General features: G+C 52.4%; 1 protein-coding gene across 1 annotated transcript in view; it reads right to left on the reverse strand.

The window, feature by feature from the left end:
* The window catches only part of TMEM63C (transmembrane protein 63C), a 36463-nt gene that overhangs the window by 6819 nt on the left and 5720 nt on the right, over nt 1-23924 (reverse strand). The window contains 14 exon segments of the mRNA XM_034062149.1: nt 418-571; nt 1061-1183; nt 1421-1554; nt 1667-1787; nt 1921-2001; nt 2106-2179; nt 2700-2808; nt 3254-3305; nt 3614-3756; nt 4178-4215; nt 6328-6415; nt 7464-7543; nt 7940-8159; nt 8426-8539. Coding sequence (XP_033918040.1) covers nt 418-571; nt 1061-1183; nt 1421-1554; nt 1667-1787; nt 1921-2001; nt 2106-2179; nt 2700-2808; nt 3254-3305; nt 3614-3756; nt 4178-4215; nt 6328-6415; nt 7464-7543; nt 7940-8149 — 1407 coding nt within the window. The 5' untranslated portion in view covers nt 8150-8159; nt 8426-8539.

Consider the following 23924-nt stretch of genomic DNA (forward strand, 5'->3'; position numbering starts at 1 on the left):
TTCCTTCAGGAGATAGGAGGTTGAGGCCAGCCAAAGGCACCATGGGTGTGCTCTGAGCCCTAGTGCCTGTCCAGCAGCTCACAGGTCAATGAGCAGGAAGGAGATGTGCTGCTGGCAGCTCCTAACATCTCCTGGAGATCTTCCCACCCCTCTCCTCTCACATGGACACCAACCTGCCCTCCTCAATGGACACCACTAAGAAAGCTCAAATTTGCACAGGTGCCCAGGGCTCTGCCACTGGAAACACAAGAAGAAGATGGATGGCAAGCAGGGACATGACCACTCCTTGCCCCTCATCAGCACCCATCCTGGTGATAGCTCATTTTCTTGGGCCATCCTAGATGCCCTCTCCCCATCATGGACAAGCGTGGAAATGGAGACCTTTTGGGAAAACTGACATGGGGTCCCAGGGATTACCTTGAGGCTTTCCACAGGGTGTGTGACATTGAACATGTCCATAGTGTTGACAATGATGGCTGGCGTGGTGAGGAAGAAGAGAAGGACGAAGAGGCAGATATTAAGGAGGATGAATCGTACCCACCAGGAAGTGCCACGGACTGATAAATTCTCCCTGTGAGAGGAAAGCATGACTAGGACATGGTGTGGAGGAAAAGCCATGCATCCTGGGCATCTCAGACCAGCTCCATGAGCTGGGCTTCCCACTACCTGCACCAGCCATCCTGGCAGCCATTGCTCTGAGCTCACCCATCCTGCACTGCTATGCTGATACCTGCAGAGTCCCCAGGCCTAGAGAATGGCTGCAGGGGGAATTTGTACCACCAGGAGGCTTTGAAGTGAAGCTGGAGAAACCAGAGCCTGGCAATCACCCCACAACTTGCCTGACCAAGCCATGGCCTCTGTTAGGTGATCACCCCAGCCACCCCTGCTGTCTTTTGCTGTCATCACAGGAGGGACTATCGGCCCCTGCCACCCTAGGGAAGTACCCTATAGATACGTGCCCAAGTTCTCTACAGCTATGTGGGCTCCCTATAGGTACAGGCACAAGTTCCCCCTGACTGCTCTCCCCCCTCTCTCCCTCCAGCCGACCACAGGGGTTCACCAGATGATATCGCTGGGTGCAGGGGCATAGCAAATGCCCCAGTGATGTGACTTGACCACGGTGGTGACAGAGGACTGCTGGGGGTGCTTGCGGCAGCGGATGTGGCTGTAGTCCTTCAAAATCCTGCAGGAAGAGGGAGCCAGGGGTCAGGGCCAGATAAAGGGTTATCCCTGAACCTTCTTCTAAGATTCTTCCTGCAGCCCCAAAAGTACAGTCATCTCCGCAGGTGGCAGAGACACCCAGGAGACAGACCCACCGCCTAGCTTTGGCTGGGGAAGTGGGCAAGGTGACCCAGTTCCCCAGCAGCAGTGGCCACCAGGCTGGGGGACATCCCCACACCATTGCACAAGGGGTACTCACACAGCTGTCATCCGCTCATCCTGGAAGGTTACAAAGGCCATATCAAGCCGCTTGAGCGTGATGCGGTTGCGCTCAGCATTGAACTCATCTGTGAGCTTCTCCTCCAGCTCCCCATAGTACTGCTCAGCATCCACCTGTGGGAGCAGCCAGGGCTCTGCCGCACTAGCTGGGCTGGGGCACGGGCAAGCTGCATGCTCTGCCTTGCCTGTGGTGGCAGCCTGCCTGTGCCTGCCCACAGCCTCCTACCTGCTCAAAGCCACAGAAGCGGCAGCAGAAGATGCGGGCACATGGGTGGGTTTTGATCATGATCTTCCCCTCTTTCTGCGCCTTGGTGGTGAAGTAAAGCCGCCCTTTCATTGCCTTGCGCCTACCGGGAAGTCAACAGGTGAAAGAGTCATTTGGGAAGTGGCAAACAGACAGAGGCAGACTGCATGCCTCAACATGGTGGGCAGGAGCAGTACCCCCACCTGCAGAGGCAATGGGGACCTGCTAGCACTCACCTCTCTGCATCCAGCTTCATCAGCTTGCGCACATCGAAGCAGAACTGGACATTGGTGACAGTGCAGCTGGGATAAGCCTCACTGTGAGCACAGAGATGCAGTGGCACAAAGACGCAGGGGGCAGGGACAGGGACAGCCTTTGCCACCTGCCTGCCAGCCACCCAGAAGGGTGCACCGGTACTCACTGGAAATGCTTGATGATAAGGGAAGGGTCCGTGATCTCCTTGGGGATGTGGGTAACCATCAGGGTCCGAGCAACCTGAGGAAGGAGAAGGGGCAGAGGGGACAGACGGGCAAGGGATCTGTGGGGCATCTCACTGCTACCCTGCTCGCCCAGACACTGGGAAGACAGAAGCGAGGTGGGGCACCCACTGCCACGCTGGAGGTCAGCACAGACCTCGTCAGTGCTCAGCGGGTTGGAACTAGATGGTCTTGATGTGCTTTCCAAACTTAACCATTCTATGATTCTGTGATTCTGTGCTCATCCCAGAAGCTGGGAACATTGCTGGATACTGCCACCTCCCAGACAAACACAGCAGAACTTTAATCTCAAGAGACAAGGCAGAAGGAAAAAGATCTGCCACCAGGTGGCCAGGTTTTCTACAGAAGCTGGAGAAAACCACCTGGAGAAAACCAGCCATCTCTTTGTCTGCACACCCAGGCCCCTGCCTGGCTGTTTCTAAAGCTCTCACTACTGACTGGGACCATCCTTTCCACAAAGCATAAAGTTGTCCCTTAGCACTGAACAAGGCAGGGCTGGAGGAGGGATGGTTGCTCACCTTCTCATTCTCTCTGTATTCAAGATGCATAGAGTGGTGGGCCATGCAGAGGACTGTGAGGATGAAATAGATGAGGGCAAAGATGCTGTGCAGCCACAGGAGACGGTCCCTGGAAGAGGGGAAGAGGAGATCAGTGGGCACTGGGGCAGGCATGTGGCATTCAGACCAGTTTGGCAGTCGAAGTCTCATGTTTGACCCCCCCAGCCACCCAGTGGGACCTCCCTGAGCTGGCTGCTGAGCCCTCACCCTGGGGACAAGAGGGGCAGTGTTGGGCTGTTGGCTGAGATACTATAGAGCTGAGGTCATCCTGCACCCCTAGGAGCACTTCTGCTGGCAGCAGGGTGCAGTCAGCAGTGCCAGCATACTGGCCATCACAACTGTGTTCATATGTGATGCAGAAAGACATGGGGGCTACTGCAAGCAGCATGCTGCCCACATGGACCTGTCTCTGTCCCTGGCATGGGGCTGTGACCAGCACCGTGCCTCAGTGCTCTGAGCAGTGGCCACCATAGTGGCAGCACCCACAGCCCTCCCTGGACATGGGAGCCACGTACTGTGTTGGGATGTTGGCGATGGTTGTCCGGCCGAAGTGGGTGGGATTGTGTCCTGCAGGGGAAGAGGAGAAGCAGGATGTTAAGGGAACAGTGTGGTGTGCATGCCTGTGCTTGCAGAGTTAATGGCTCTGGTCTTCCCTCCTTTTCCACCTCCCAAGGTCTCCAAGAAGCCCCTGCTGCCCTGGAGCTCCCTGCATTTTGCATTCCTCTGTCTGACAGCTGATGGTGGGTTCCTGCTCACATGGGGGCTCCTGATGGAGAGATTCTTCTGCCCTCTGTCCCAGCAGCACAGAGTTCGCCCTGAGGCTGGGAAGCCTGCACCAAAGTCCTCAGCCATGCCAAAGCTGGGGAAGCACCTACCCAGGAGGTCCCCTGAGAAGTTGACAGGCAGGATGACAGCCACAGAGAGCACACAGACCAGCATCAGCAGGACCAGGAGGTGCCGCTGGAAGGACAGGTAGGTGGTGGCATCGATCCCACACTTGCTCTGAATCTCCTCGTCCCTGGAGGAAAGGCAGGTGGGGGTGAGCACTGGTGGTACCTATCCATCACCTCCCACCCTGGGGACCCTGGTTGCTCCAGCCTCACATAACCCACATCAACTGATGGCATCCTGCCTGTGGCACATGGTATTTGGGCACAGAGTGGATGAGGGACAGAAGCTGCCCTTGGGCTGTCACCCCATTACAGGACCAGCTCCTACCAGAAGAAGTTGAAGCCCTTTTCTTTGAGATAGGATCCAGGGGCCAGGAGAAAATACAGAGGTGAGTCCTCTGCTCTGTCTCTGGAGAGGATGTTTTAAGAGGGCTCTGCTCTGCTGCTCACCCCAGCAGCTCCAGGTGGTGGGCCAACACCTGTGGGCACCAGCTCCCCAGAGGCAAGTAGTGGTGGGGCATGGCTGTGATGCAAGAGACACACACTTACTTCATTTGGTAGATAGAAAGGAGCCAGGAGCAGAATCCCTGGAAGGAAAAAGAGTCACGATGAGCCAGGGTTGACCACCCCAAAACCTCATTGGTGCAGATCCAGGGCTTGACACATGCTGGGGATACATGCAGAGGTGGTGCAGTGCTGGGGCTCAGCCCCCAGCTCTGGGATGCTCAGCCCAGTCACTCATCTGCAGCGGTGGCAAAGGTAGCTGCCTTGAGAGGAACAGGAAACTCGGGGCACCAGTGCAACACAGGCTCCTGGCTTCCAGCAACATCCTTCTCTGCTCCCCTCCCTGGCAGCTCCTAACGTGCAATGCACTTTTTTTGGCCACTACTGAGTGCTGAGCCGACACTGCTGTAGAGTGATACAGGAGCACTAAGATCTTGTGTAATAGCTTATTCTCTGTCATTGCATATGTGATATGAGGGGTTTTCTCCCCTGTGCATTGTGTTACGTTCTACTGATACTGGAGTTCATGCAAATTCAATGTCCTCACAGTCATGGCTGTACAGAATAACACTCAACCATCTGGCACCTCCTCTTCACCCCGTTCTAGAGGGTTTATGCTTGCCTTGGACAGCAGGGACACCAGGCAGCCTGGTGCAGAATTCCCATACCCTATTCTGTGAGAGCTGGCAGCTTCTTCCTCCTCTCCATCCCCTCCCTTTACTCATGCCAGGACCTTCCCTCTTACCCCACAGCTCAGCTGAGTTTAATTAACTGCAGCTGGAGGCTTTGGAGGTGCAGACATCCCTGTGCCCCCAACAGCTCCACGGGGAACTAACACCCCCTTAGCACAACCGGGCTGGCTCTGCTCTGCAGAACAATGTCTTTGAGGCTGTCCATGCAGACCCCAACTTTCCTGGAATGTAATTTCTTAAATTTCCAGAAACCCTCCTGAAAACCAGCATTTATGAGGTGGTTCACACTTCTCTAGGATCCCCATGTGCAGGAAAGAGGACGGACACTGCGGTCAGTAGCTTGGCTATTTGTCTCAGAGAGTGTGAGAAGTCCTGTGCCTGCTACCAGGAATTTGTGATGGTAGTGAGAATTTGTCAGGTCACTTTTATTGCAACCTTATCCTCCAATCCTGCTGCTGGAGGGTTGCTTTGGTGCTTCCCCACAGAGAAGGGCTCCCAGGCAGGAACTTGTTCAAGCTCCTCCTCACTGGACACAGGGACCAAACTTTTACTAAGCTTTCCTGCCACATTCTTACCTTCTCCAGCAAGCGTTTTCTGTCTTCAACATCTATCAACCAGCCCTACAAACCCTCTGGCAGGTTTCCTGTTCTTCATTCGTGAGAAAAAGTCCAGTACTTGCTTTCATGCTCTCTACAAATTCCTCGTCAAATCTGTTCTTCCCACCCTCTTGGTGCATTTCAAATCTGACCTGGCAAAATTTAGATTTTTTTCATTTGGGAACAGCTTGGCTCTTAAAAGGAGGTCTTCCTGCTTCTAATAATCTCCCTCAATCTGCTCTTTAGCTGTTCTGGTTTTCCCTGTGGTCTTTCTCCCTTAGTTTTTGATGAGTGATATTTATTTGCCCAGAGTATCCGGTACAGAGCCTTTAAACAGGACTCCTGCCACCTGCAAGGATTTTGCTTCTTTACCTTTCCTGTCTAGTTTTTTTTAGTAAGTCATGTAATTCTTTTCACAGTCACACATAGTGACTGATTTCTGAGTTTCTGCTGCCAAAAAATAAAGAGACAGACAACAAAATGTGTCTGTCTGTGCCTGTTTCCAGCAAAGCCTGGTTCATACCTGGTGTGGTAGAGAGAAAAAAAGGATGACTTAAAAAAGATGATACCAGCAGAAGTGGAGGTGTGATCCAGGGGACTCTGACTTGTGGGGACCAGAAAGGTTCCTGCAGGCATACAAAAAGGCTCTGGCCATGCGTGTGACTAGGTTCCTGCAGCCTTGGCAGGAGCATCCCCCATCCCCTCCTAGGTGCAATTCAAGGTAGATGCCTCAAAACAAGCCAGGACAAAGAAACTGCTGCTAACAGGTGTTAAGCAGGAAACCCTGCGCTGGAGTGTTTCATTTCTCCCATGTAACTTCTGAGCTGGGTTTCTGGTGAAGAGCAGGGTTGGCTGGGCAGGGCCAAGCCCTGCAGGGGCTGCCATTGCCATGGCCACCAACACTTACCATGTCCTTGTTGTCGGTGTCCAGGGGGCTGCTCTCTGATGGGGACTTCTCCTTCTCACTCTGCTCTCCATAGAAAAGTGATGTCAGACTGCAGTGAGGAGAGAGGCAGAGAGGTGAGGCAGGAAAGAAGCAGCAGACAGGAGAGGATGAGCACTCTTGGACACACTTCTAGGGAGCAGTTGAGGAAATGCCTTCCCTCTGCCTGCACCCTCCACTGGGGCTGGACCAGCTATCATCACTGGGCTTGGGGCCAGTGCTGCATCCTGCTGCCTCTGTGCTGACAATCCCCTGCAGCTTCTCTGTGGCCCTGGCCCACAGTGGGGTGGCCCATGAAGAATATGACTTAGGTCATATTTCAGCCCTCTCAAATGGTGTTACAGTAACAAGGAACATAATCTGAGTTTGCATTTTAAGTCTTGACTGCCCCTTTCACCTCCCTGGTGGATGGGAATATGTCTGTCTGTTGCCAGACCCAGCTCCAGAGCCTGAGGCCAAAGAGAGCTGGAGAGGGGAGAAGGCAGGAAAAGGCCTTTTACAGAGTTTGCTCCTGTGGACTGCCCAGCCTTGCAGACACCACCGGGCTGTGCAAAGCTGCTTTGCTGCCTGGGGCAAGCTGTGCTCTGGCAGGCAGCTGTGGGCAGCACAACATGACTGGAAACTGGTCTGGGCTCTGTTTGCACCAGATCAACTGTGGTTTTGGTGAAATTCTGCACGTACCCTGAAGACTGGGCCAGGCAAGCTGCCCTGTGATATGAGGAGCAGTATTACTCTGTGGGTCTGCCTCCTGGGCTGGCCACCCCTGCTTATGCTGAGAGAGCAGCAGCAGGAGAGGCAGCAGCTCAGTCCTCACTCAAAACCAGCTCTTGGGCCTCTGTCCTGCCCATGACAGTGCCCTCTCTGGCATCAAGAGCACAGTCATCAGACAATGCCTGCAAGAGGAAATCAATGCTGGCCTAGGCTTTTGCTCTCCTTGCAGAAAAGAGTGCCTGTATCTCCATGGGCAATAGCAGCCAGGCAATTCCTAGTGGGAAGGAGGGATAGGAACACCTGCTGAGCTTCTCCATGGGCCACCCTGCAGTGCCAGCCTTCTTGGAAAGGCTAGAAACATCCCAGTGGTGGCCTTGCATCCTCCTCACCTATCATTGTCCATCAGCAGTGCCAGGCGCCCGTAGTCCCAAGCTGCTTTTCGAAGGCAGGAGAAGATCAGGAGGAGAAGCTGGAAGAAGATGGAAGAGGAGAGGTAAAGGGTTCTACTGTGAGGTCTCACCCAGTGGGTTCTCCTCACATCCCACCTTTCTGTTTTCTCACTCCTGATCCCAAGCTGGTGCAACACTCCCAAGACTCTCAAACCAAACTGCTCCTGTCCCTGTCTCACAACTGCTGCTCCAGTGCCACCTGCTGTCCACCAGGATGTGGGCAAAGCTCTTGGTCCCCTGCGCACACCCCTGGTCCCCCAGTCAGCCAGATGCACTAACACACAGGCTGCTCTTGCATGTGGCTTCAAGTGCACCCATAACACACACCCCACACCCCCCCCCCCCATGCTCACAGCCAGTCTTTGACACCACAGAGACTGTTGTGCCATAATGTGGCACCCTCCTGGCACACTTACCAGCCAGAGTATGAAGTTGATGGCGAGCACTGTGGGCACACCACCGAAGGGCAGCCCTTCCAGGACAGTGCTGCGAGAACGGGCACTGAAGCATTGCTCCTCTGTGCTGTTCACCAGCGTGTCCAGGAAACTGAGCACATCCAGTGAGGTGGGGCTGGCACCCTCAGGTGCAGGCTCCACTGAGTACATGCTCTCCATCACTGGTGTCATTGGCCTCACCCTGCAAGAGAGGGACAGGGGTGCAGATGGAGAAGCTTGAAAAGGAGCTGTGGCTCTTCCAGGTCTCCCAGCAAGGTCTGAGGAGCTCACTAAGGGCAGGGAGGGGAGCAGACTGACTGGTGACCTTGAAGTTTCCCCAGTCCTACTTTTTCCCAGGATGGGGCTATGGGACACAGGGCAGTAGGTGATGCGGGAGAAATCTCACAGTACTTCCTTCCCTTTCCCCACACCATCAAACCCCATGCTATTTCTTTGTCTCCATCACACCTGAGAAAGGTCTTTCAACACCTCTGCACCTCAGTCCTGGAAGCTGGTTGAGTCATGGCCATCCTGGTGTGGTCAGCAGGCAGGAATGAGGAGCCAAAGCATTTGGATGAGTTTCTGAGAATAAGAACAATAATGATGTTAACAACTGGGTTGCTGGAGCTGTGCCTGCTTTGCTCCCCACTGCCAGATATCTACTGTGTGTAAAACATCCCTAAGCCCTCCCTTCTCCTCCAGCATCAGAATCTGTGTGACTTGGGGGTCATGGGACCTCCAGTCTTTCCAGCAGAGCAGAATTGCTCCTTCCAAGATATCTTGATGTCTTCAGAAGTATCAGCTTCTCAAAACCCTAATTTCAGGTTTCCCTCCACTTTCCCAGGAGCTGATACCACAGGCTACAGTCCTCACTAGCAGTAAACACTACTAATGGCCAAGGCTGTGGCTTGTTTCCAAAAACCTGTCCTATCATCATGCTTTACGTAGGAGAGGATCTTCTCCAAACCTGCAGCACTTGAGACCCCTGGGAAGAAACACCATACAGCAGCCAGAATGGCTATTAATCATGGGGATGTCACAGACGTGTGTGCCAAGACAGTACTGAATGGCCACTGCATTCACCAGAAGGACAGGAGAGCAAACGAGCACAGCACACACTAAGAAACACAGCGTGGGGACATCAGGGCCAGAGTCTCTTCTCCACATGTTCCTGCCTGCCTGCTCCTATACTTTGAAGCCCCCACCAGCACCTTCAGCCAGCTGCCCCTGGAGCCTGGTGAGCTGCATGGCCTTCAGAGGAGGACAGCTATGACTGTGGTGAGGCCAACCACATTGCTAGGGTGAGAGACACCCTGGGACAGTGGGGACATCTTCGGGGTGGTCTCATGGTGGTCCGTTAATAGGTTGCTAGGGGGCTTTCAAAACAGCAACCAGACTGGGTCCCTAAAGTCTCTTCTGAAAAGGCTGCAAGTTAGGATAGAATCACAGAATCCTAGAATAGTTAGGGTTGGAAAGGACCTTAAGATCCATGGGCAGGGACACCTCACACTAAACCACGTCACCCAAGGCTCTGTCCAACCTGGACTTGAACACCGCCAGGGATGGAGCATTCACTACCTCCCTGGGCAACCCATTCCAGTGCCTCACCACCCTTACAGTAAAGAATTTCTACCTTATATCCAATCTAAACTTCCCCTGTTTAAGTTTTAACCCGTTACCCCTTGTCCTATCACTACAGTCCCTAATGAATAGTCCCTCCCCAGCATCCCTGTAGGCCCCCTTCAGATACTGGAAGGCTGCTATGAGGTCTCCATGCAGCCTTCTCTTCTCCAGACTGAACAGCCCCAACTTTCTCAGCCTGTCTTCATATGGGAGGTGCTCCAGTCCCCTGATCATCCTTGTGGCCCTCCTCTGGACTTGTTCCAACAGTTCCATGTCCTTTTGATGTTGAGGGCACCAGAACTGCACACAATACTCCAAATGAGGTCTCACAAGAGCAGAGTAGGGGGGCAGGATCGCCTCCTTCGACCTGCTGGTCACAATCCTTTTGATGCAGCCCAGGATATGGTTGGCTTTCTGGGCTGTGAGCACACACTGAAGCCAGCTCATGTTCATTTTCTCATCGACCAACACCCTCAAGTCCTTCTCTGCAGGGCTGCTCTGAATCTCTTCTCTGCCCAACCTGTAGCTGTGCCTGGGATTGCTCTGACCCAGGTGTAGGATCTTGCACTTGGCATGGTTAAACTTCATGAGGTTGGCATCAGCCCACCTCACAAGTGTGTCAGGGTCCCTCTGGATGGCATTCCTTCCCTCCAGTGTATCAACCAAACCACACAGCTTGGTGTCATCGGCAAACTTGCTGAGGGCACACTCAATTCCACTATCCACGTCACTGGCAAAGATGTTGAACAAGACCGGTCCCAACACCAATCCCTGAGGGACACCAGTCGTTACTGGTCTCCAGCTGGACACTGAGCCATTGACCAGAACTCTCTGCATGCGCACATCCAGACAGTTCTTTATCCACCGAGTGGTCCACCCATCAAATTGATGACACTCCAATTTAGAGACAAGGATGTCGTGTGGGACAGGGTCAAACGCTTTGCACAAGTCCAGGTAGATGACATCAACTGCTCCACCCCTGTCCATCACTTCTGTAGCCCCACCATAGAAGGCCACCAAATTGGTCAGGCAGGATTTCCCCTTAGTGAAGCCATGTTAGCTGTCACCAAGCACCTTGTTGTTTTTCATGTGCCCTAGCATGCCTTCCAGGAGAATCTGCTCCAAGATTTTGCCAGGCACAGAGGTGAGACTGACTGGTCTGTAATTCCCTCGGTCATCCATTTTCCCCTTCTTGAAAATGGGGGTTATATTTCCCTTTTTCCAGTCATCAGGAACTTCACCTGACTGCCATGATTTTTCAAATATGATGGCCAGTGGCTTTGCAACTTCATTCGCCAGCTCGTTCAGGACCCACAGATGGATTTCATCGGGGCCCATGGACTTCAAGGTGGTCTCGAACCAGATCCTCTCCTACAGTGGGCCCAAGGTCTTCATCCTCACAGTCCCTGCATCTGCCTTCCAAGACTTGGGTGGTGCAGTCAGACCATTTGCCAGTGAAGACTGAGGCAAAGAAGTCATTCAGATCTTCAGCCTTCTCCAAATCTAGGGTACCCAGTTCTCCTGATAGCTTCCAGAGAGGGCCCACGTTGTCCCTAGTCTGTCTTTTATTTGCAGTGTAATTATTGAACCCCTTCCTGTTATCTTTAACATCCCTAGCCAAGTTTAATTCTCATTGGGCCTTACCTTTCCTAACCTGGTTCTGAGCTTCCCGGACAACATCCCTGTATTCTTCCCAGGCCACCTGTCCTTGCTTCCACCTTTTATAAGCCTCTTTCTTCCTTCAGAGTTTGCTCAGCAGCTCCTTATCCATCCAAGGAGGTCTCCTGACCCTCCTGCTGCACTTCCTTCTAGTAGGGATGCAACATTCCTGAGCTTGTAGTAGGTGATCCTTGAATATCAACCAAGAGTCTTGGCCCCCCCCTGCCCTCTAGGGCTATATCCCATGGAACCTTACTAAGCAGGTTCCTGAAGAGCCCAAAGTCTGCTCTCTTGCAGTCCAGGGCAGTGAGCTTGCTGCACGCTCTTCTCACTGTCCTGAGGATCTCGAACTCAACCATCTTGTGATAACTGCAACCAAGGCTGCCCTGGAGCGACACATTTCCAATGAGCCCTTCCCTGTTGGTGAGCACAAGGTCAAGCAGGGCACCTCTTCTTCTCAGCTCCTCTATTACTTCCAGAAGGAAGTTGTCTTCCACGCAGTTGAGGAACCTCCTGGATTGCTTGTGCAGGGTCATACTGTCCCTCCAACAGATATCAGGGTGGTTGAAGCCCTCCAGGAGAACAAGGGACTGCGAGCATGAGGCTGCTCCTATCTGTCCATAGAGCGCTTCATCCACAGATTCCTCTTGATCAGGCGGTCTGTAGCAGATCCCCACAGTAATGCCCCCCACTGCTGTACTCCCTTTAACCCTGATCCACAAACTCTCTGTTGACTGCTCACCTGTCCCCAGACAGAGTTCCATACTCTCCAGCCTATCCCTAACATAAACAGCAACTCCCTCTCCTCGCCTGCTGGGCCTGTCTTTTCTAAAGAGCCTGTAACCTTCCATTCCAACATTCCAGTCATAGGAGCCATCCCATCATGTTTCTGTGATGCCTATTATACCCCCATAGATGTGCACACAACTTTAATTCCTCTTGTTTTTCCCCATGCTACAGGCGTTTGTACAGAGGCATCTGAGCCGAGCTCCAAATGAAGCCGGCTCATTGGCTGGAGCAGCTGGAATATCTCTGCATTGCTCCAAGCATTTATTACAAGTGCTGGCAACTGACTGGGTGTGTTGGGATGGAGTGATGCCCCCCTCCCCCAGCACATCTAGTTTAAAGCATCCTTGACTAGACTGACAAGCCTCCTACCAAAACTGCTCTTCCCCTTTGTTGTCAGACCAGCTCCACCAGCCCCTGGTAGACCTGGCCTACTAAATTGAGTCCCATGTTCTAGATACCCAAACCCCTGACTATGGCACCACTCTTCTAACCAATTATTAACCTGGCCGATCCTCGTAGCCTTTTTAAGGTCCTCCCCTTTATCCTGGAGAATTGATGAAAAGACATTCTGAGCTCCAGAGCCCCTAACCACCTCTCCCAGGGCTCTGTAGTCCTTCTTTACATTCTCTGGGCTACTGCTATCTGTATCACTAGCACCCACATGGATCACTAGAGGTGGGTAATAGTCAGTGGGACCTACTAGAGCAGGCAGCCTCTCTGCAACGTCCCTGATCATTGTCCCAGGTAGGCAACAAACCTCCCTTCGGACTGGGTCAGGCCAACCCAGTGCCTCTGTGCCTTTCAAAGCAGATGTACCAGATGTCTGGAAGTTTTTAGGTGGGTAATTCTAGAGGACTAAAAATCCTGCTTAGGGGAAGACAGAGGTTACTGGTGAGGGGTAGGAACAGATAGACAAAGAAGCATTGTCTCAGGACAATGCTTTGAAGTTGGCCTGGTCCTGAACAAGGACATTTATCAGATGACCTCCAAGGGGGCCCTTCCAACTGCAGCTATTCCACATCTCTATTCTTGGGGACTTGTGCTGCTGACAGGCACATCTGGCCAGCCTGAAGTTTATAAGGAGTTACATGAGTGCCTTGTCCTGCAGAGATGCTGAGCACAGTATATTGTTATCAGTATATTGTGGTCATTGCAAAGGCCACATGAAACCTCAGCACGCATACTTATTAACACATATTCCTCTGAGTCTTGTATTCAAGCCACTGGGCATTATTTCCTCTCCCTCCTTTTTATCTGTATTCCAATCACAACAGGGACTGTGCTGCAGCCCTGCAGTCGCCCAGCAACAGCTGATCCCTGCTGCAGGATGCTCTCAGCCCACACGGACAGGATGGAAGAACAGCAGGAGTCACAGTTCGATTAAGCAATGGAGAACGCAAAGAGAGACAGCACCTCCAGGGACCTGGAGATGCAAAGTGTTTATGGTTGTTTTTCCCAGACAGGATCAACTCTTCTTCAACACCAAAGGAAACCCGATTGAGAGGTCCTTGGTGAGCACAGGGAGAGCACACACAGAATGCCTTGGCTTAGAAAGGGACAGATTTTCTTTTGTTGGGAAACATTTACTTCTGCTGTGTCAGTGTGACAGATGGGACACTACAGTAGCACGTGGTTTTATGTGTACTGCTGTAGCCTCAGCCTCTCTCTCTGAGACCATGAAGCTTCCTGCTTGAAGAGATTAGTCCTGCACTAAAGCTCTTGAGAAGCCCAGGCACCTCCACCCCACAGAGGGGTACCCAAGCAGGTAGGACAGGGGTGTTGGGGGAGGAGCTGACGCAGGTTACATGTCTAAGACTGACTCTCTTTGACCTCCTCATGCAGGGAAAGGAATGACCGAGGAAGAGGGAGGTTTTCAAGCACAGAGTTGACACAGGGGAAAAAAAAGGCTCTGAAAACCTGACAAATGCCATCAGTGGGACACCAGGAATTCCCAAGGGATTCTCAAACCAGCCTCTGAAGAGGGTTGAAGAACTTGAGAACTACCCTTGGTGCCTGCAGTTTTAAAATTAGACACAGAGAGATGGTGACTTCCTATTTCCTTCATTTCTGAAGCATTAATTTCAGTCTGAAGAAAAATCTCCCCTGAAAGAGTGGCTGGGGTGCTTGGACCAGGGTTATGAACCTAGCACAGCCTGAGGCTCATCCTACTGAAAGGTTAGGCTGGCATCCAGCTACCTGCATAGATGTTTTGAAGCAATATCAGAAGCCACTGAAGTACAGACATCAAGATGCCCAGGACATGCAGACTCACAGGAGTCCCTCTTATGGTGCATATGGTGCACTGTCACCTGGGGCATGGGCTTCCGTGTCTGCTACAAATCTGCCCATGCTGCCTACAGCATCTTCAGTTCTCCTTGGAGGTCCCTAGCCATGTAAGCATTGGTCTGGCCAGTCCATGGTGTCTGGAGACAACATAGGCCAAGCTGGGACAGGTGACCATTAGTGGGGCTCCCAAAACAACTGAGATAAGCTGATACTGCTCCAAAGGGCACCCCAGCAGACTTGGGACTGAACTGCCATTCCTGCAGTTAGGTGTGAAATGAGAGTTGGGCTGGAAAAGCCTTCCTGTAGTGCCCTGAGTTGTGGCCTACCTCCCAGTCCAGTACTTCAAGGCCCAGCATGGCCTCATTAGGATAACAATCCCTGAAGAGGGAACCCCAGCAAGGGGAGATCTGTGGGAAATGAATGGGCCACTCTGGCCAGTGGCAGCTGTTTGCCCTGGCTCGCCTGCCTCCTGCCTGTCATCAGACAGCTCCAAAAACACCTGGGCCACTGAGACCTCTGGCTGGGGTCAGCCCTTTCCTACGGAGATGCTCTCAATCTGTTCTCCCCATGTGCACATCTCCCTCCCTCTCCCCCTTCCCCCAAGCAGCAGAGCCATTGCCATCTGGCATTTTCAGCTGCTAAATAATTAATGGCCTGTTAACATGGAGAGTGCGTCTCTGACCAAGTGAGCTGTTGGACCTTCAGCAAATAAATAAGGAGACTCCTGGCAACCTCCAAGTCCCTTCTCTGCCACCACCGCTCCAATATCCAGCAGTAAGATCCTGCAGCTTCCTCCTAGGCACCTCTGGCACATCCTGCCAGAGGATGGTGGGGGGAAGGGGACTTTCATATGGATAGGTACAGGTTGCCTTTCCCTGTCAAATCCTTGCTGATACCCCCTTCCCTCAGTAGCAGACATTTTGCTCCTGGTGGCCAAAAGCAATGGGTTCCTCCTGGATATGGTGCTAGTGCCTCTTGCTCCAAGCATTCCCGCACAGAAGCCTTCACACACACACAGCCCAACCAGCTCCTCTTTTCCTACCCAGCATTGCTGTCTCAATGCCACAGTCTTACTGCACAGAGAAATTGCAGGAGAAGACACCTGAAGCCACCAGTCCAGTTGTGTCCCCTATCTCTTGGGCACCTCCAAGTCAGTTGCCCAAAGGAGCCATCATGTCATGGTGTAATGCACTCCTTGCAAGATATCACAGCTCCTCTGAAGCTGATTTCAAACTCATTCTCTTGCCTTTTAGCTGTCCCTTCATGCCGAGATACTCATGGAAAGCCACCTCCAAATACTCAAACTGGTACTTTTCTAGACTGTTGCAGCTGATCTCACCTTTTATGGTGCTGCTCTTAGAAAAGCTTATGCAAATTCTATAGCTGCAGCATTACCATTAAAATAACCATTGGGAACAACCAGCTGAATGTAAATCTTGTAAATATTCCAGGAACAGCACATGCAGCAGAAACCGCAAATGGAGATTTCTGCTCATGTATACTGGGAACAGCTTAAACTCAGACCTGTAGGACATGTTTGACCTCCCTCCAACTGGAGGAGATTCCTTACTCAGTATAGAGTGGGAGACCACACAGTCTGACTGCAGGCCAGACTTAGTCATTGTTGGAACACCTAAGCTAAATGTTCACACCAGATGTATTCCACATTTCGCCACTCTCCAGTGACAGCACTCTGCGATCGTATCTTGAAAGTCTGATCAAACCCCACAGTATCACCAGACCAGTTCCTGTTCCAAGCTACACCACTGCCATTGTGCTTTCCTCAGTCTTTAAGGGCCAGAGGAGGAAATATTGGTGAGTAACAGAGCTGGGTGGGTACCTTCACATCCAGAAGGTGCTGGGAGAGCTTCCCATTAGCTGCGTATGAGGCAGTGCCTTTAGATGCCAACCACAGACAGGCATCCCTTGGAGGAGCTGCTGTCCTGGAGAAGCAACAGCAGTAAGCAAGAAACACAGAAGTGGGCAGGACTGGGAAAATGAGGCGATAACATACAGGCAGAAATCACAGTATATGTTCTACCTATTCTAGGTCTTACAAGAAAGGTGCTAAAACAGGGTCAGATAACATGCAGAGCATTAGAGAAAGGCAATCCTTCTTTCTCCTCTTTGTGATGGTTGCAAATGCACAGTGAACATGAAAGATTCGCCATTGAAAGAGATTTGTTGTGTTACTTTTATGAAGCATTTCCAGTGTGTAAGGTTTGTCTTTAATATTCAGTGATCTGTTTGTTTTGTTGATACACCAGCATATGCTTCTCCTCTCTGGTTGGGTGGGCACTAATCCAGAGAATCAGATTTCCAATTAAAAATCAGGCATGTCTTAGATACAAATGCAATTGCTCAAAATTTGTCTTTCCCGTGAAGCACCCTGCCAGCAAACTCATTTACTAGGGGATGCACGGACAGCTGGAGTAGCAAAACACCAAAACAAAGTCTTGGGAACTCTCAGATGACTAAGCCGGGCTTCTCAGCATGCTTGCGCTTACCCAGCCTCGGTGTCCTGCTCCAGCATTACTCATTTCGGCTGGCGGGTTGTAGTTGGGGCACAGGGCTGCTGATGGAGATGTCTGTGGCCATGAAAAGCCGGCAGAAAAGCCAAGGAGTGTCTCCTAGAAAGTAAGTATCCCCACTACCTGACTGCCTTTGCATCCTTCTTCCTTCACAAAGAGAGGTGGGCAGACTGCGGGAGGGGAGAACAAGGACTGCCATAATGGAAAGATCAGGTTCGTATCCTGGTGTGCTCAGGACTGCAACGGGAGGCAAACCTCTGGTGTCCCACCTTGTGGGACTGCAGTGACTGACCTTGCAGGGCTGCAATTACAAGGAGGCCAGGAAACCCAAACCACTGCCACTGACTCAGCGTGGCTAACAAATGACCTTGGGCTGGGAAAGGATAATCAACACCCTGCACCAAGCTCAGCACACACCCTGGAGGAAGCAGTTTGGGCACCAAAGGGCATGGTGACATCTCCATCCCTCTATCTCAGTGCGTGGGAGAACAGGCTTACCACAGACCATATCCGTTGCCAAAGGGTATAAGCACAGAGGAGATGGGAGCACAGACACACCCCTCCAAAACCCCTTCCCTCTCAAGATCATGGCCTCCATGTCCAAAAAGCAAAGAGAAGGTCAGGCTGGTTGTAGCCTGTGAGACAAGCAGGTGTGGGTCAGCAGCATCCCTGGGCAGGGCTGTTTCACCACCTTCAACAGCTTCTGGGCAGCTGCCTGTGCAGGAGTGTAACTCCACTGTGACAGTCCCCAGGCTGTGACCCACAGAGAGTGGAGCAAGATCTCTCCAGGAACCCAAGGTGCTGGATGCAGAGAGACTGGTAGCACAAACACTGACATTGATATGAATGCTGTGCTCACACCTTGCTAAGGCCATGGCACAGACACCCATCAGCAGAAAGCCTTATCCCATCACTGGTAGGATGGCAGCTGCCTCGTACAGGACATACACCAGTGAGTCCCGTTAGCCTGCCAGAAACTAGACACAGCTTCTAAACAAGGAGTTACCACAAGTGGCAACCAAGCTGGTGGGCTACAGAGGCTGAGGTCAGTCACTGTTATATAATGAAGATATGAATACCCAGACTGGTCAGGAGGACTCAACAGTCAGCATCCCTTGTCCCCATATTACTCACATGCATTGGGGTTCTCATGAGGATGGTGGGTATGAGTGCGAGAGTGAGTGGGATGAATGACAAGCTGACTGTATGTGCACAACTGAGTAAAACAGACCTGCTTAAAGACTGCATAAATAAACATCATCTTCCCCACCTGTAAGCTCTGGCACTGTTCTCCCACCAAGGGTCACAAATGGCTTGTATTGGTTTAAGGTGAGTCTTTTGGATGCAAATCCTACAGTGAGCCCCTTCCCCTTGGTGGTGAGCCTGCCTTTAGCACTGCTACCCCTGTCCCCAGTGCTTCCCACAGAAAGGTACAGTGCAGAGGCACAGGAACCCAGTGCATAGGCAGCAGGATGAGGCAAGAGCTAACTCTTCCTGGGACAAAAAATATGTGTCCTCCTCACTCTTCTCTCCTCACTCACCACCCCAAACCTGCCTCACCACCAATGACCATCTAAACAAAATAACTCACCAGGAGGACAAGACTGTGACACCATTCAGTGGAGTCGAGCAAGTTTTCCTGCTCACAGGACTGGCAGGTTGCAGCCACCTTTGGGAAACCTTGTGCAGGGTCATGCTGCCCCAAGGACTCACCTGAAGCCAACACAACGTTTGAGAGCAAAACCCCCTCTTGCCACAGCCCCCTGTGGTGGCTGCAACATTGCCCCCAGCTCTTTGCCCCCCCCGACCCCCAGCACCATTGTGCAGACACAGGGTGGATGCATTTTAGCACTAGGACAGACTAAGCTGCACGTAAGAGGTTTCTGAACAAGAAGGTGTCCCAGCCCCTGGCCCCCAGTGGGGCTCTCTGCAGGATGACATCTGTGGCCTTCCTCTGCAGTATAACAGCCACCTGCATAACCCTTCTCCGGGAGGGATGCTCTGGACTCAGGAAGGCAGCACTGATTTGCTGCAGTGCTCCTTGGTGCAAGAATAAAACCAAACCTCAGGCAACCAAGAGCAAACGGTGCTTACAGTGAGATCTACAGCCGGGAGATTTGTCTGGGCCAGCACCTCCTCCAACGCTATGCACAGAGCAGCACTTCTCCAGCACCTCCTCCACACATGTGTGAGCAGTTGCTGCTGGAGCCATGGGAATTGGGAAGGAAGAACCCAAGCAGAGTTTATTCCTTCCACCACCAGCCCTTTTTGCCACATTTGACTAAGCCACCATGCAGACTGGCTCTAACCTGAGTTTGGTTTATATTTCAATACCCCGCTGTGCACACAGTGTGCTTAGCCCTTCACACTGCACTTTGTGTGTGCAAAGCACCAAGCAAATAGGAGCTAATTGGGCTGTAAGCTGCCCAGGGCAGGGGCCTGTGCTCATTCTGCATTGTGCACCCTTGTCCTTGGATAATGCTTAAACCAACAGTCTTCAGCACAAAGCATGACCTGGGCCAGCTTCAGCCCAAGTGAAAGGCAGGGAGCCCCTCAGCTGCTGGTGGGTAATGTCTGTGGATGCAGACAGCCAGGAAAGGGGGCTTATAATAAAGATATGGACAGATGTTTTTATAAGGCCTGTAGCAACAGAACAAGAGCTGATGGTTTTAAACTAAAATAGGGTAGATTCAGACTAGATATAAGAAAGAAATGTTTTAGCATGAGGGTGGTGAAATACTGGAGCAAGTTGCCCAGATTGGTGGTACATGCCCATCCCTGGAAACATTAAAGGTCAGGCTGGAGAGGGCTCTTTGCAATCTGATTTAGTAGATATCCCTGATCATTGCAGGGGGGTTGGAGTAGGTGACTTCTAAAAGTCCCTTCCAATCCAAATTTTTCTGTGATTCTATGACAAAGCAGAAGCTGACTGCAGGGGACAAAGACCCAAGTGGGAAAGGGGCAGGGAGTCATCGCAGGGCTCTCAGCATACCCACATGCACACACATGTGGAGAACACTATTTCAGGAAAACAGTAAAGAGCCCCTGGTACCACTAGGTCCCTGTTCTGAATGGGGATGCTGAATGCTGTCTGCAGCCCCCAGAGCACTTACAATTAATTAACGATGATACGCACAGATGAGGACAGCTCTGAGCCCCTGCTGCCTCTGAGGACCACCACAGCAGCTGCCCTTAGGGAAGGGTTTAATCCTCCCTGCAAAGGGTACCCTGAGTTGTTTATTGCTTGCTAACACCAAGACCATGGCATGGTGTGCCCATGCACAGCCAGCCCAGCAGCAGCAGCTCCCCTGGCACTCTCAGCAAGGCTGCAGAGGTGGTGGGACGTGGGTCATTCCACTACTCAGTAACTGCTCAAACAGAGGAGGATTTTAAGACCTCTGTGAAGTAAAGCACCACCTCCACTGGGAAAAACACTCCCTTGTGGAAACCAATATGGAAACCAGGAGCAGCTGTGACACTGTTAGGGGCCAGCCCAAAGCTGTCAGTGTGGGTCACGGGTATCTTTCACAGTACCACAATGTGCCAGGAGCACTGTAGTGCCTGAAGATGCGGGGGGAAGCAGGATGGAGCTAAGAGAAAAGGCAGCTCTTTCCTCTCAGAGTCCCTTCCGCTGTTTGGGGAGCAGGGAGATGTGGGAGGTGGAGAGGAAAGTGGGAGGTTTATCTGCTGCCTTTTATAAAGCCACCTGCTGCAGAGAGACTGCCAGCCACGGGATCAAGCAGCACAGCTACAGCTCTCACCAGTGACAGGGGGGAACCTTGACCCAGGGCAGAGGGAAGAAGTCTGCCAAGAAGAGGACTTGGGCAGAGCATGAGGGGCACCCAGAGTGGGAAGCCCACTACTGCACTGCTTGGACTAGGCAACTCTGGTGGCTTTGTGCCCTGGTGTCCTGCCTGGCTGGGATGACATTTCCCTCTTGGGGATGGCAGATGGGGTGGTGGAGAAAGTGGGTGCATTCGAAGTTCCCTGCATAGTTGCTGCTTAGTTGCTGCTGAGCTGCAGCCAGCCCTCCCCACTGCTGCTGCCCGCAAGCCTGCTGTGTGACAGGGGCCAAGCACGAGTGCATGGCAGATTAGCACAGGTTTGGCACCCATACTGCTGGGCCCAGCTCTGCTGCACTGCAGCCCACTGGGGGCAGCCTGACCCTGAGCACCCTCATCTCACAGCCTCCCAGGGGCCAGTATAAGGTGGGCAGCATCACACTGTCCCTCCCAGGGTCCAGCCTCCCCACTTTTGCTCCTTCCCAGCTTCAAGCAACCACAATGTCCTCCACAAGTGATTCTGCTGCAGGAGCAAAGAAATACTCCTGCCCTTCCCAGCTCCCCTCTCTGCAAGCACAAATGCTTCTTCCTGAGAGCAGTGAGTTACAACACTATATATATATATATATATATATATACACACACACACACATCACGTATGATTTTAGAGCATCTCTGGAGCTAGAACATTTCTGTTGCCTGTGCTGAGTGCCAGGAGCAAAGCGAGGTTTGGGCTGCAGCAGGAAGGAGCCCACAAGCACACTGCTTGCCAACCCTGGCCCGGGCGAGGCTTTCCTCCCTCCTCTGCCCAGCTTCTGAGCAGCCCCGGGTAACACCACACAACAGGGATGAATTATGCTGCCCTGGGAGTGTGAGAGCTGGCAGCTCAGCGAAGCCTCTGGCATCAAGGGTTGCAAGTGAGGATGGCCCTAGCAGCCGCTGCACTAGCTGCATCCAGCCACACCAGAGGGATTAGCTCTCAGCATACCTGTTTGAGTCAATAGCGCATCAAAGGGAAGGAGAAGTCGTTGATGGTGAACACAAGAGCCTGCAACAGGAGGGCAAGGAGAGAAGGTGCTTCCCAAGGCCTGGCTCAGCCACCTCCATCCCCTGAGGATGCATCCAAATGGGATCCACCCACACTGCAACCTCTCCCCCAGTGTGTAAGCAAATTTGGTCCTTGAAAAGGAGGAGGGAAGAGGCTGAACCCCTCATAGTCTCAGCACCAGATTGTGTTGACTTTGCCTGGGGCATGGGCCAGCTGCTTGCCCTCCCACCAAATCCTGCCTCTGTGCAGAGCCAGCCTGGCACTGCTTTTCACTGGGCAGTGGAGGGAGCATGCAGTCAGTGTCTCCTAGTTGCTGGGGCACACATCCATCCACCTCTGCAGCCCATGCAGCCTTCGGGGAAGATCAGATGAAAGCTGCTGCTGCTGCGGTGACCAGGAGGGGAGGCAGCTCTCCCAGGCACACATGGAGCTGCAGACATGCTGCTCTGCAAAGCACCAACTGTTTCAGTCTCCTCCTAGAGCAATGGGTGCTCGGACATGCCAACAAGACAGATTGTCCCCATCATTCGCATCACCCCCTGGGGAATTCCCCTTGCCCAGGACACGCAAGCACAGCCTCATCCAGATATGTGCTGCAGGGCAGAGCAGCTCTACCCAAGCAGGGTAGGGCAGACAGCGCTTCACACCCACCAGCCTGCTCTGGTCTCCTCCATGAAGAGGACCTGGAGAGTCAAATGGCCCTGGAGCATCAGAGATAAGAGTGAAATCACTGGGCTATTGGGATGGGCATGTTGGTGCATGCCAAGCCAGCGGGAATGGGACAAGATGCATAGCAAGGAGTGGGGTTCAGGTTCCCCCTGACATGCACCTACCACAGGTGATTTGCCCAGCGTAGAAAGGTAAGCAGGGCACAGTCAGCACACAGCCTCTGCTGTGTCAGTGCTGAGGCTGGCACTGCCTGCACCCACTGCCCTGCCTTCCTGCCCGTCTCCAGCCATGCCCATTGGCAAGAGGCCTCAGGAGTGATGGACATGATGGAGGATAACACAGGAAGTGTATTCTCTCCCTTCAGCAAGAGGAAGAAGTGTCACATCTGGACAAGTTCAGCAGCCAGGCTGGGAAAGGGACAAGGCATCAGAAGCAGAGATGCTGTGGGCCATGAGGTGCAGCATCAGCCAGAGGATGTGGTGAGACAGATGGCAGATTTGGCAGTGGTGTGGTCATGGAGGGACATGCAAGCTCTTCCCACTGCAAGGGGAAGTGCACAACACTGCGCAGGCTGGCAGGTTTGGGACAGGTTGCCTTCTTTCAAACATGCCACATCCAACAGCAGGCACCAGAGATGCTCCACAGGCAAGTCAGCCTTGGAAAAAAGCTATCTGGGATCAGGGAGAAAAGGGAAAAGAATCAGGGTGGCAAGCATTAGGGAGGCAGAGAAATTGTCTCTGGTTTCTCTGCACAAGCTTGCTTTCCCTGCACACAGGGCCATGTAGCCAAGCTGGCACTTGCGGAAGGGCTGGCAATCCCTGAACTGCTCTGCCCATCCTGCCAGCACTGTGGGGTCCACATGCAGCCATCCCCTGCCCTCCACAGCATCATTGCTCGCATGCTCACAGGGAAGAGGAAAGGAGATTAAACATGAGGTGCTGCAGCAGATGGCTACAAAAGGAGCTTCCCCAGGCCTGAGTACCCTTGTCCTTCCAGGGTACTTTGGACACAGCAGTGCTGGCACCAGGAATACAGTGGCCAAATTGATCTGGGGCCAAGACAGGAAGCCATGTCCCAGCATGAGCCACTGCAAGCCTCTCAGTGCCCCAGCAGCCACTGAAGCCCTACCACAATTAGCAAGAATCAGACAGGCTCTGTGTCCACTTTGGGGGATGGATAACATTGGGATACAACATTGATACAGAGGGTTTTTCACGGTGGCTGTCGGCTGTGTGTCCTGGCCCAGCCCCAGTCCAGAAGCCTGCTTTTTGCCCGATTTTGTATAACCTGTTCTCCCTGCCTGCATCCTTACCCAACACATCCCAAACCTCCCCTCATGATCACTGCTATAACTTGAACTAACCTGGAAGTCTTTAAAAAGCACTGTCTTCAGGAGGTGGCCCAGCCTCTGCAGCTGTTATTAACAGTACTTGCCTTGGGGTTTGTCTGTGTTTGTTTGTTTGTGTTCGTTTGTTTGTTTCTGAACAAGGAAGAATTTGATGAAATTTCATGGAAGAAAACACAAGAAATTAAAAACTTGGATGAAAGAAAAATGAAACTTGATGAAAATCTCCCAATAG

This window comes from Melopsittacus undulatus, chromosome 4 (genome assembly GCF_012275295.1).
Source record: "Melopsittacus undulatus isolate bMelUnd1 chromosome 4, bMelUnd1.mat.Z, whole genome shotgun sequence".
In the NCBI taxonomy this organism is placed as follows: domain Eukaryota; kingdom Metazoa; phylum Chordata; class Aves; order Psittaciformes; family Psittaculidae; genus Melopsittacus; species Melopsittacus undulatus.